The sequence below is a fragment of the Octodon degus genome, unplaced genomic scaffold, assembly GCF_000260255.1.
Source record: "Octodon degus isolate 3935 unplaced genomic scaffold, OctDeg1.0 scaffold00040, whole genome shotgun sequence".
Taxonomy (NCBI): domain Eukaryota; kingdom Metazoa; phylum Chordata; class Mammalia; order Rodentia; family Octodontidae; genus Octodon; species Octodon degus.
Window position 1 is genome coordinate 2238882 of NW_004524616.1, and position 13179 is coordinate 2252060.

The 13179-nt window shown below is 40.9% G+C and overlaps 1 protein-coding gene across 3 annotated transcripts in view; it reads right to left on the bottom strand.

The window, feature by feature from the left end:
• The window catches only part of Ppp2r2b (protein phosphatase 2 regulatory subunit Bbeta), a 454351-nt gene that overhangs the window by 336832 nt on the left and 104340 nt on the right, over positions 1 to 13179 (bottom strand). Inside the window, exon 1 of one of the 3 annotated variants that reach the window (XM_023715307.1) lies at positions 5242 to 5306. The exons of 1 other annotated variant lie outside the window; for it this stretch is intronic. In XM_023715307.1, coding sequence (XP_023571075.1) covers positions 5242 to 5243 — 2 coding nt within the window. In that variant the 5' untranslated portion in view covers positions 5244 to 5306. Of the gene's footprint in view, positions 1 to 5241; positions 5307 to 13179 lie in introns of those variants that run through there. One more of the 3 variants, XM_023715308.1, reaches the window with a different exon arrangement.

Genomic DNA, 13179 nt, shown 5'->3' on the forward strand with positions numbered 1-13179 from the left:
GACAGTCCCACAATATTCCTTTTCCTGTCCCTTGCTTTCATTCACCACCCCCTTCTTCTTGAACATCCACCTACCCGAGAGACATCTTAGCAGTAACTTGCATGTCAGGACAAGCAGCCCATATTCAGAATACCACAATGACAGGCACTCCCAACAGAACATTCATTTTATAATGATCCTTATTCATAGAAATGACTCCAGTTGTGCCCAAGAACACAAAACTAATGGTTGGATTGGTCCCAGCACTTAATAAACTTTGTCCCTTCAGTTTTACAGACAAGGTAAGTCTTCTCTCTCCCAGTCAATATTCTAATACTACAGTGCCTGGCAAGGCCTATCGTTTCAATTCCTTAGTCAGTCATATTTCATGATGTAGAGGTAGCAAGAGAAGGAAAGTGAACACCCAGAGAGCTTAGAAGTGATGAGCCTTGCTTTGCTCACCTCCTACTGAGTCCTCTTTGCTACTTAAGGAAGCAGGGAATTGAACAGTGTGGACTGGCCTATTCTCCACCCATCTTCATTCTTCAGACATGCTTTCTTAAGTTTTGTGCATTAGCAGCCAATTCCACCACCCAACCCCCACTCTGCACTACCGACTTGCCCTGAAGACCTACAATGTGGTCCCCCTGCATTTTTGTGTACTGTATGGAGGCCGCAGCAAAGGATCCATTATGAAAATGATAGAACTTTAAGAAAGAGTTGTGACTTTACTGCTTAACAAGTGTGTGAACCCACTGAGGAGGCACTGGGGTAGAGAAGCAAAACAGCAGAGAGAAGGATGCACACAATGAGGAACTCCCCCTGGGTCCTGCATCCTACTCTGGCTACTCGTTGAATATGGTTTTAGCTGATCCTCCTGCACGCATGTCCTTGCTCTGTAACCAACTACCTTAGTATCTTCCCATAGCACAGGACAGATTTTTACCTTTTTACCTAAAGCAGGTGGTTCTAGGCTTGACAATGTTAATGCAGAAATAATGATAGCAGCTATCATTTATTGAGAGTGACTTGGAGCTAATAGCAAGTGTCTCTGTATAGGTGACTTGATTCAATCCTCACCACACTTCTATACAACACTGCCAATTAAGTCTTCTGAGGACTTACCATTCATTGCCTCTAGGATAAAGTCCAAATATGTTAACATAGCTTATCAGACCCTTGGAGGCTCCACGAAGCCCCGCTTCTCTCTCAACCCCACTTTACACTCTTCTGTTCTGAAATAGTCTGGTCTTACCTAAGCTCAAACACACTGGTTCTTCTTGTACTTTCTCTTGCCTTTGAGCCGCTAAATATGTTTCCTCATCAGCACATTTCTTCTGCTCTTCACCTGGCAACCCCTACCCCCTGTTAAGGCCTTAACACATTTGTCTGAGAAAGGCCATCTCCAATCCCCTCCACTTGGTTCTGTTCTTGCTTGTTCCCTGGCACACTCTACTTCCTCTCTTGTAAGTTGATGCTTCAGCTGACTTGTTCAATCCGTCCTTTTTCTGTTACATTTAACCTCTGTGAAGGCCGGCACCTAGCCTTCTAGCTCACAGTGGTTTCACTAGCATTTGGCTGAATGCCTGCCATGAAAATAGACCGTGAATAAATGACTGAAAGTCAGTTACATGCAAAATCTATCTGTGAATGTTCCTATCGCTTAGCTGAGGAAACAAGCTGAAGGGGGTTAAGGAAGCTGCCTGAGGCTGTACAGTTAGAAGATGGAGAAGCTAAGCTTTGAACTCAAGGCTGATTCCCAGGCCCTTGGTCACAGTCACACGGCAGCATAGCCTTCTCAAAATTCCCTGCCGCTATACATAGAGAAGAAAGTTATTAGCGTAGAATACTTAATTTAGAGAAAAAAATTGATCAACGAAGACTGCCAGGATTCAGGGAAGTGGTCTTTTTCTATCTGATTTCAGAGTACAAAAGAAAATCTGGGTGATCTGACCTCGTTCTGCGCCTGGGGTGTGATGGTGCACCTCCCCGAAATAGGCTTCTGCCTCTCGTCTGTAGGTGTGGTGGATGACAGGCTGTCTATAGCTGTATCTTTTGGTTCTTTCCACAGATCTACAAGGAAAAGAGAGAAAACGAGTTTCTCATTCCTGGAGAGGTTGCCGGGGCAACAAAGCCAGAGCCAGAGTAGACCACCCAGTTGAGAAATGCTACCGCTTCTGCGTGCTCTCCCTGACCAGCGTCCACCTCAGGGATCATCTGCTGTGTTCTCACTCCCTTTTAATAAGGCACTGTGGACATCCTCACCTGGACACAGTATGCAAAAACTTGGCTACAGACAGTGAAAACAATAGCTCCAAATTCCTGCTATTTGTCTGATAAGAAACCCAATGTTTACTCCGTAGACTAAGCCAGAATAGCTACATACAGAAAAACTGCTCAGTTGTTACAACTCTCTGACTCATCAAAAGAAAAACATGTTGCCCACCGAGTTAAACATTGATTTATTTAAAAAACTCAGAACCATTTGCATATGACGGCAGCCCTGACCCAGCTCTGTTTCTTCACAGCTATGTAAAATATAATTTATTTAACATCATAATCATGAATTGATGATCTATAAAATGGGCTGATAAATATTATTACCTAAAATATTTCTTTGTGAGAAGCACGAAAGTACATGTAAAGTACATAATTTGTGGCATACAACTAGCACTCAAAGGAAATAGTAATTATAAGGGATTATTTGGATTTCTGAAAAAGCAGACAGGAAAGATTACATTCTCTTCCTTTGTATCTATTTGTAGGCTTAAGTACAGTGCCAAGAGCGACTGGCATCAGGTTTGTTCCTGCTGCCACTCGCAACACCTCCCGCCTCAGGCTGTCTGCCTTGCACCAGGAAGCCTTTACCTGGCCTGATGGTGAAAGGGGCACGGTGGATACTCAGAAACTCTTGCTGAAGCTATCAGCATCAGGGTTCACAGTTCAAAGCAGGAGCTGCAGTTTTGAAGGAAATGGTGTCCTCTCAGGAATCATTAAATGAGTTTTTCAGAGAGGGTGCTACCAATGTGCCACTGGATTGTTTTGTTCCAATGTGCCTTGTGACTGAGTTACCCCAGAAGAAATGCTGTTCTCAGCTGCATAACTGTGTGACTGTCAGTCCCAACTGGATAATCGCCTTGCACAAGGCTTGCTGATATGCACATCTATGGGAGGGACAGGCTGTCCACGCGGAGACGCCTTCCACCAGCCTGCTCCCACCTCCACTACACTATTGTGTCCTTTTAAGTCCTGTGTGGGTGTAGGTAGGGGTGCGTGCAGGGATGAGTGGATACATCTGTAGCACTCATTCACACTTAAAAACACATCCAAATGTAATTTACTTCAGTTAGAAAATTATTCTTCAGGTATAACTTGATTTTTGGAAAGTATGTTACCCTTTGACCACCGAAACCTCTTTGGAGAGTTAAGAAGAAAAATGTGTGAAAGACTACTTCTATAAATTGAACTATTTCTGCCTGAACAAAGCACATTTGCCTTTTCTAGGATACAGAGCACAGTTTATTGCTTTGGTTTTTGTTCTTGAGCAAAAAAGTTCTAGAGAGGATAACCCAGAATAAATAATCTAATAATCTTGAAGTGCTAACTTGAAAAACTAATACCAGTGACTCATTAATATTTATAAATCATCTAGATTTTGCTATTTTGAAAAACAAACCCTGTAAAGTGCTAATTAATAAAAGATATCATGTCTTATTGAAGTCCATATAGTAATTACCAAAATCACAAATCCATCTGTTAAGAAGTCAGCAAACAAGACAAATGACTGCTCTCAGCGAAGCAGATTATCAAAGGCCTTTGGGAGTACTATCCAACAGCCCCAACTAAACCGTAAACCAAGCAGACATTCCTTTTGCCACAGGGATGGGCAGCAAAACATGCATTTTCCCCATGAAACAAGATAGAGCCATTTAGACGTGGAATGCCACCCTCCAGCGAATACACTCATGCCAGTATCAGAGTGGTTCATGGACTTCTCTCATATAACATTTGTGATAACATTTAAGATTTGGTGTCTTAAAAAGACAAAAGGTCCAAAAGGTGTCACGTAAACACATCCCCTCTAGAAGCGTGTTCATGAGGTTTCTCACAACACAGAGAAATCCATCCTCCTGTGAAGCTATCTGACGTTTTGTCTCTATTTCCCTTTGACATTCGTTACGTGTGCAGTGAGTTCCCTATTTAGGGACATTTAAGTTGCGAGCTTTCGCGGGTGCACTGTATAAGATTCACAGACGTACTATGTAAGACTCACTTGGTTGGATTATGAAAGATTCCAACTTCTGAACATTCTCCCAGAACAGAACTCATCTGTAAGTTGGGATTTACTAGGTACATTTCACATCTGTACCTCTGGGCAGACATCTTAAGGGCAGAGATCATCTTACTAGCTCTCAAGTAAAACAACAACAACAACAACAACAACAACTACTACTACTACTACTATTACTACTACTGTGATAATAATAATAATAACTGCCCACCATTTCTTGTGATGATATGTGCAGACACTGGGATGAGGGCTTTAAACTTTTGAACTCTAAATTCTCTTGTGCCATGTGATATTCACAGCAAGAGCTGGTGTATTAGCTCAGTGGACTAAGTGTCTGCTTAGCCAAGTTCAGTGATTTGATCCCCAGCTCCACACGCTGCGCTGGCCCCACCCCCAGGCACACTGAGCCAGCCACTGAGTCTGGGCATGGTGGTGCAAGCCTGTAATCCCAGTTCTGCGGAGGCAGAAAACAGGAGGATTACTGTGAGTCCGAGCTGCGTGGCGAGATTCTGTACCAAATACACTTAAAAAATAAAAGATATTTATAGCAAGTTCTAGAAGATCCATCCTTACCTTTCACATGAAACAACTGAAGCACAAGTTTAGGTGACAGAGTTGAGATTCAATTCTAGGTATGAGAAATCACAAAGCCCATTCTCTGAAGCATTAAGCTAAGTGGCACCTCTCCTGTATAGTAACGAAGGCCAAGTACCTAGCAGACATTGATGGACGTTGGTGGAATGAAGACCTTACACATGTAGTTTCTGCTTTCCTGTGTATTTTTTCCCCAAGAGTACAAGATACCAAGAGTCACTATTAGTACATAGTATCCAAAAATATCAACAGACGCTTTCCTTACACTAAGAAAAGAAGCATAGACACTTTTCTAGGGCACCAGTTCAGTGTCTGCCAGGACGACAGTCACAATCAGCTACATTCAATGGTTTTTCATTTGTATTAGTGTTACTCACATGTTGGACTGCAAGGTGGATGGTAGGAGGCAGTCCCCCGTTCTCAGCACTTCCCCCCAGCACTCTTCAACATCCCAAGCCCTCCAGTCCCCTGGCGTGAGGATCAGAGGGCCAGCTGACCACTGACTTCACAATAGACAGTGACTCTTATTGGTGGGGTGGTGAGCCTTTGTTAGTTTAGTGCTTTTAGTGTAGCAGAAAATCCCCACCTTTCCACCATATACTTCAGTTTCTGAGTTGCCCAGGTAATAGTTCCTGTTCTAGTTCTGGTTGTTTCTGTCTCTTAGAAATGGCTGGTCACTGGAATGCATAGCTGGTCACTGTGATGCATAGCTGGCCACTGTGATGCACATTGTATAAGCCAGTCCCCAGTTGAAAAGCCATTCTGCCTCTGTACTTTCTGCTTACTTATTTCCTACTAGCCTTAGACCACCAGAGATCAGATCCTAGCAGTCTGGGAATGACCCCTGATCAGTGCCAGCTAATGTACATAAATCTGCTTTCAAATCCTGGGTGTTAAAAGTTGTATACAAAAAAAAAATCCTGAGTGCCATTTCAGTGTTTTTGCTTGCTGTTGTATTACCCCAACCTGGTAACAGTAACCCTATCATGTAGCACAAGTGCTTGGAGAAGCACTCCCCACTCATTCTAAACTAGAATCCTGGTTTGTTTAGGCCAATCAGTGCACTGCCTTGACCTGGTTCAAATCTGAAACTTTGCATCAAGCCAATTAAAAACAAGAGAATACTTTCTGGAGCTTCTGGGGAGAAAATGATATAGATAGATAGATAGATAGATAGATAGATAGATAATCAGGAAAGATCTAGAGGTGTCTAAAATTATTTTGGAACTGTAAAGGAATCCAGCTTTAGGATTAAGAAAGATGCCTTTGCAGGCTAAGGAGAAAAATTAAACACAATTGTTTTTGATGCCATAATTGTGCCACTTAATCAAGATGTCTTCTATAGCTTTGGACTATTTTTGGATTTTTTTTTTGAGCCATTTAAGAGTAAAAATTCTCTTTCTGAGTAAGCCAACATTGAGCCAGTTTTTCTCTGATTCAAAGCCAAGAAATTTTAATGCATAAAAATGACAACCTTTATTCTTGCATGCTAATCATCACATTCACTTTTATTTTTCCAGAAAAGCAAGTATAATAGTGGTCTGAGGGACCACAAGGGACTACTTCTCAGTTTTTCCCAAATCTTTTTTTTTTTTTTTTTTTTCATTTAGTGCAGGGGATACAGTGTCTACAGGGTCTACAGGGTCTCACTATGTAGATTATTGGACTCATAGTGATCCTCCTGTTTTCAGGCTCCCAAGCACTGGGATTACAGGCGCGCACCACCACGCCCAGTCTTAGTTGCCTTCTCAGCATGCCCCGGGAATGGGACCAGCATGGCAGGCCAGGGATCGAACTCCGTCCACTACACTCTACCTAAACAGGTGCTTTAGTCCACTGAGCTACCAGGCTGGCCCCCTTCCTCAAATCTTGAGTTGAGTAGAATTGGCTAGCATGATTTAGGGTCTTTAACACTAGTAAGCGAGGTTCTGGATCTTTCTAAGGTGATCATAAAGCATAATTATGAATACATAATGAGATCTCTGCATGACTGGGCCAAAGAGTAACAGCCATCTTCACAAACAGATCAGTTCATCCCAGCACAGCTCCACATAGACCCTTCTTGAGTTCACAGTTAGCATTTTTCAAATGAATTAATACGTGTTGGCTACTTAGAGAATGATGTTCTCTGAGACTTCCATGCAGCCTTGGATACAAAGACAACTACCCTTGAAAACCACCATGTTAGCACAAAAAAGAGAATTACAGATTTTACTGTAAATAATCTGCAGTAAATATAACCTCAGCTGCCTCATGTTCATGCAGAGGTTGGCTCTGATGATGAGTCCTGCTCAAAGCCTGGATATTTTGGATACAAAGATGGGAAAGGAGGGGACAACAGGAAGAGACTAGAGTGGATGGCACTGACTCACTAAAGAAGCTTAACCAGAGGGACATAATGGAAAAGTAGCATCTTTTGCTTAGCGTTATGGTCAGTTGTGTGGGTGAACAACTTGTGTAATCACACAGGCTTGTGATCACAACGGTCTCTTGCTCGCCTGTGTGCTACATTACAACCATCTTGAGAGCGGACATGCTTTTTGAAGAGGGGCTCTACATTTTCATTTTGCTTTGGGTCCACAATGATGCAGACAATGCTGTTTATCATAGATCTTTAGTTCTCTGTTTATTAGATTACACAAGGGAAAACAAACCTGCTGAAGACGTGCCTTAGATTTTCTATATGTTTCCTGTCCTTTGAAGACTATTTGTTCCTGCTTGACTGTTTTCTTCTTTTTAAAATACATATTTTTAGTGTGCTATTTAATTCTCATATTTACTTACTATCATTTTTTTGGTCATATATTCTTAGCAGTTTTGCTAGGAATGAAATGTGCATTTCTGATTAATTCATAAAAAATAGACTTTTTATTATATAATATAATTATATATGTTTATAATATAGTTCTATTCCATCCTATATTGTCTGTGATATTCTTGTCATATACAGTATACCTTCATACATTATTGAATTGATAATACAGTGCTAAAAGTATTTTTAATATAAAACTGTCTCCTAAGTTGAAATAAATAAGAAAAATACTTTCATGTCATACTTTATACCAACTCAGGTATCACTTGGCACGCTTCTTTTTTCTACCTGTGGATTGGTTACCTCATGAGACCTTTTCCGAAGGACTTCCTTCCTCCATTATGTCTGTTGTAAGACAGGTCTGCCAGCTACAGCTGGGTTCCTTCTTTATCTGTAAATGTCTTTATTTTGCTTTCATTTTTGAAGGCCTAGTTTCTGAAGAATATTTTTATTAGATATAGCATTCGTGTTTGACAGTCCCTTTTTCCCGTACTAAGGACATGCCGCTCTCCTGCCCTGATATCCGCGGTTTTCGAGGAGAGGCCGCACCGATGGTGTGACGCTCACCTACCCACCGCGGCTCACTTTCCTCCTGATGCTTTCCGTGCAATTTCTTCTTTGCGTTTGGTTTTCGGCAGTTTGACTACAATGAGCCAAATTGTGGATCTATTTGCATTTACTCTTCTTGGGTTTGAGCTTCTTGGATGTTAGATTATATTAATAACACAAATTTCAAGAGTTTTGGGATATTAGTTTTCAAAAAAAAATCAATTTGTTTCTTTCCTCCCTTTTGGAGACTATCATCTCAGATGCTTCTGCCCTATAGGTGTCTGAGGTTCTTTTTATTTTAATCAGTCTTTGTTGGTCTATAACTTTTAGATTGGGTAATAATTCACTGGCTCTTTATTATTCTTTCTCAAACTTGGTGAGCTCGCTACTGAATCTTTTATTATAGCTAATGTACTCTTTTACAGAATTTCCACTTGGTACTTCTAAATAATTTCTATCTCCTTATTAAGGAGCTCTGTCAGTAGGTCCTGCTTTCCTCTAGTTCTTTAAAAATGATTTGCTATAATTTTATGAGCACATTTATAATAGCTGCTTTGAAATGCGCACCTGATAATACCTGGTAACAGTTCTAGCAACTGTTTTCCTTGAGTGTGGGGTCACACTCCTTGATTTTGTGGTGTATCTAATAATTTCTTTTAAAAGGGACACTTTAGATCCTATACTAAAGCTCCTCTGACTTTGAATATTCTTTCCTCTTTTAAATTTTTTTTTATGTATTTAGTACAGGGTCTCACTACACAGATTGACTCATAGTGATCCTCCTGTTTTCAGCCTCCTAAGCACTGGGATTACAGTGAATATTCTTTCCTCTTGTATGCCTATATCCTTTAATCTGAGCAACTACTTTGACGATAACAGTGTGCAATATAATAACATTTTAAATTACCTATCATATTGTTTTGAAATTTTGTGTTGTCCATATTGTTTTTCTCTCTTTAAAATAAATAAAAGAATGATCTGTAACAATAAGAAAAAAAAACACTCCTTCCCTTGATTTTCTTTTCTTTTTCTTTTTCTTTCTTTCTTTCTTTCAAGCTACAAACAAAACACCAAAAAAAAGAAAGAAAGAAAGAAAAAGAAAAAGAAAAGAAATCTGTGTAGTGAGACCCTGTACTAAATACATAAAAAAAAAATTTAAAAGAGGAAAGAATATTCAAAGTCAAAGGAGCTTTAGTATAGGATCTAAAGTGTCCCTTTTAAAAGAGGGTCCAGATTAGTAACCACAGGAATAATAGATGTCATAGATATACTAATGTTTCTGCTAGGATTTCAAAAATATGTTCTTGATTTTCTTTTCTAACCTGGCTTATGAAAGTTGGTTTGTATGTCTGTAAAGCTCAGTAGAGACTGCATGATCACACACCAGCTGGGCCCAAGCACATCTGACCACTCAGATTTCTCTCCTTTGCTTCTGGGCCTGAGTGGGTGGAAGATGTGCTCCAACTCAGGCTGCTAGGCTGCTTTGGTTGCTGCTGGACCCTCTTTGGTCACCTGTGCAAGTGTACTCAGCCCTGGAGTCATCCTGCAGCACATGGAGAGTCTGTGCTGTCTTCCGTGTCCCCTCTACTTCTGCCACAGTCTCATCCAGAAATAGGATGTCCCTGGCCAACACTGCAGCCCCAGCTCATTGAGCTGGTGACTCTTTCATCTCATTTCCAACATGGATTTTCCTACTCATGTCTTTGCTGGGTATGCACATGGTCTACCTCTTTCCACTGAGTGTGGCTTTTCCTACACCTGCAGAGACACAGCTGGATATTATATCTTACCTTTCCTTGCCTGAACCCATAAACTGGGCAAGGTTGTACCAGCTCTGAGCACCTCAGGCTCTGCTATTCCTGTATGTACCCATCAGTTTTTAAGGCATAGATATTTCTTACATTTAGCTGTATTTCATTCTGATTTCAACAGCATGAAATAGTTGCTTTTGTCAATTTTACAGGTTGGTAGTTGCACTTTGATGACAGGATTGACCCCATCTCTCACAAAGCCATAGCTAACAGTCCCATTATCTGCGTTGGATTTTTGCCTTCTCTCACTCCCTTTCTTCTTTGCTCATGGCATCCCTTTAACACACAACATATACAATGACTGTGAGCAGTAGGAATTTTCGTATACATGTGCAATAACTCCAGCAACAACTCTATATTGCTAAGGCAAGAGCCAGCCAAATTGATTTGCAGGAAGTTAAAACATTCATGAGACCCTGCAAGTACCACCTGTTGCATGTCCTTAGCCTCACATTCTGTCCTCCAATCAAGGAATGGCCAACAAGCTGCCCCGGCCCTGATTATTGCCACTTGGGGCTTCACAAGGCAGCAGAAATCACTCATCGACATGACCTTCTTTCCCACCAAGTCCAGATGCGGTCTAGGAATACTTCTCACTCAGAATGTCAGGCTTAGCTCAAAGGGGAGACCTCTTGGCCTTACATTCCAGCCTCAAACCAGGAATTATGATTCTTCAGAGACTATTCCCACCAGTCAAGGCTTTGGGTTGGTTTCCTGATGAGGGCATTCTTTTTGTAATTGGACATCAGGTTCTGCTCTTTTGGTTTGATTTTACTTATGGAAGTCTATTCATTCCCCCGCTAATTCCATCCATTTTCAAGATTTTAAAACCTCACCCACTTATCAGCCCTTCCCAGATTTGTATTTGTAGGCAACACTCTTCCCCAAACTGTAACTGTACCTATCATCTCTACTTGGAGATCAAGGTGGACTAACTAATGGTCAACTTGAGTGGAAATGCCAAGATGAACTGATTCAGCATGGTTTTAGGGGTGGCAGACCCATCTGAGGATTGTTGCTGAAAGCATAAAAGATGAGTGGGAGGGGAAGATTGTATGCTGCTGATTTTCCTGGAGAAGCTGTTTTTCAGCAGTATTTCTTCAAAGGAACTTTGGCTGCTGCCTTTCTTCAGAAGAGTTTCGACCTTCATGTTCACATTGATGTCATCTCTTGGCTCTAGTGCAGACCTTTCAGCCTTCTGGCACAGATCCTTCACCTGCTGGCACAGATTTTCTAGCTTCCACCACTGGCCTTTGGATCTTCTCAGTGCAGATGCTTGATGTGGACTCACAGAGGACATTGGTGCAGCCTCTAGGCCTTTGGCCAGGACGCATGCGGGAGAGTACCCTGGGATCCAAGCCCATGTCTGAATTCTTCAGGTCTCCAGCACATGGACAGATCTCTCACACACTTGCATTTGACTTTTTGGGTGAATATTATAAAACAATCCTGTAAGTTATGTGTCCTGTGTTAAATCAGTTCCCTTGTAAGCCCTGACTACAATAGAAGTTTTAAGGGTGTTTCTAAATCACCCTGCACAAAACTAAACAGATTTTTCACTTGGAATCTCTTCTAAATGAAGACATTCACTATCTTTTTTTCCCCTTCACTTTGAAGAAATACTATTCTCTTATTTTTTTTTATTATTTTTTAAATATATTCTACTTTTTAAAGAATATAAAAGAGTGCTAAGAAAAACAGTAACAGAAATGATACAAAATTTCACTAAAGAAAGTAATACGAATTCAACGATGGTTGCTGTATGGTGTTTTCCTCCCAGGTAGCAGACCAAAACTCTTGGAGTCACTTTGGATTTTTCTCATTTCCTCCCACAACATTAGGAAATCTTTTGGGTTTTACTTTCAAAATAAATCAGAACTTATGGCTTCTTATCACTGTCGCTGCCTAGGGAGCATCCTCATCTGAATCAGATCTCTCAGAGGTTTTTATTTTTTTAATTTTTATTTATTTGTGTGTGCGTGTGGGGGGCAGCTCAGCCCACCAGGGGGCGGGGCTGGCTGGCATGTGGTGCTGGGGGATTGAACCGCGGTCCCTGTGCTTTGCTACACTTGTTTTACATAGGTGCTTTAGACCACTGAGCCATCTCACCAGCCCTCTCAGAGGTTTTTAAAACAGGTTTCACTACTTCCAGCCTTGGTGAAAATTATACCCTTCTTTTGGTGGACTATGGGGCAAGTTATCACATTCAAGTTTCTAATAACTTTCTAACAAACCTTGCAGGCAAGCAATGAGTTATTTGTTTTCTAGTTTCAACATAAGCTTAAACTTTTAAAAGGGCTTTTGTATTCCAATGTATGAATAAAATGAACAAAATTTGAGTGTGAGCTCTGGAGATAGATTATCTACCTGAGTTGTATCTTGATTTTGCCATTTATAAGAATCTCTAAGATTTATGTCTTTCACATATAAAATAGGGGAGATGTCAATATATGGCTCTGGGTTAAAATTAAATGAGATAAGTATACAGCCTCCACTATATAGTGAGCACTCCCACAGCTTAAAAATTTGCATAACATCTTGAGGGCTTTACTCTGTGAGGTATCAGCCTAGATGGAGGACATTCAGAATAGAAACTGGACTCTGGTCTCATACTGTATATGCAGAAGACAGAATAGAAGCCAACTAATAGATTTTCTGATTAGTGATATTACTTTAAAGAAAATAAATCAAGGTCATGCACTAGAATGAAAGGAACAAAGAAGACTATAGGTTGGAATGTCTGGAAGGCTTTTTGGAGAGAATACTTGGACTGAGAGCAAACAGTGAGGAGCCTGCCTAGGAGGGCTCTCTGGAGGAACAAGGGTAGAGGAATAGAGGGGAAGTGAGCTTGGCTTTCCAGGGCTACAGAACAAGTCTGTGTGGCTGGCTATGGGGAGAACAAGAGAGAAGCAGTATGTTTATGGCTTTAAACAATTCCAGAACACATAGGCCTTTACTTGCAGAATGTGGGCAATGGCCCAGTGGACGGGAGGAGAAGAAAGATAAATTATCATAGAACTGAGATTCAGGGAGAAGTGACCAGTGGTGACATCTGCTCTAATTACTTACAAAAAAATCCTGAGTGGGATGAAAATGGAAAAGTTATCAACACAGAAGATAAGAATTTAAAATGCAGAAGAAAG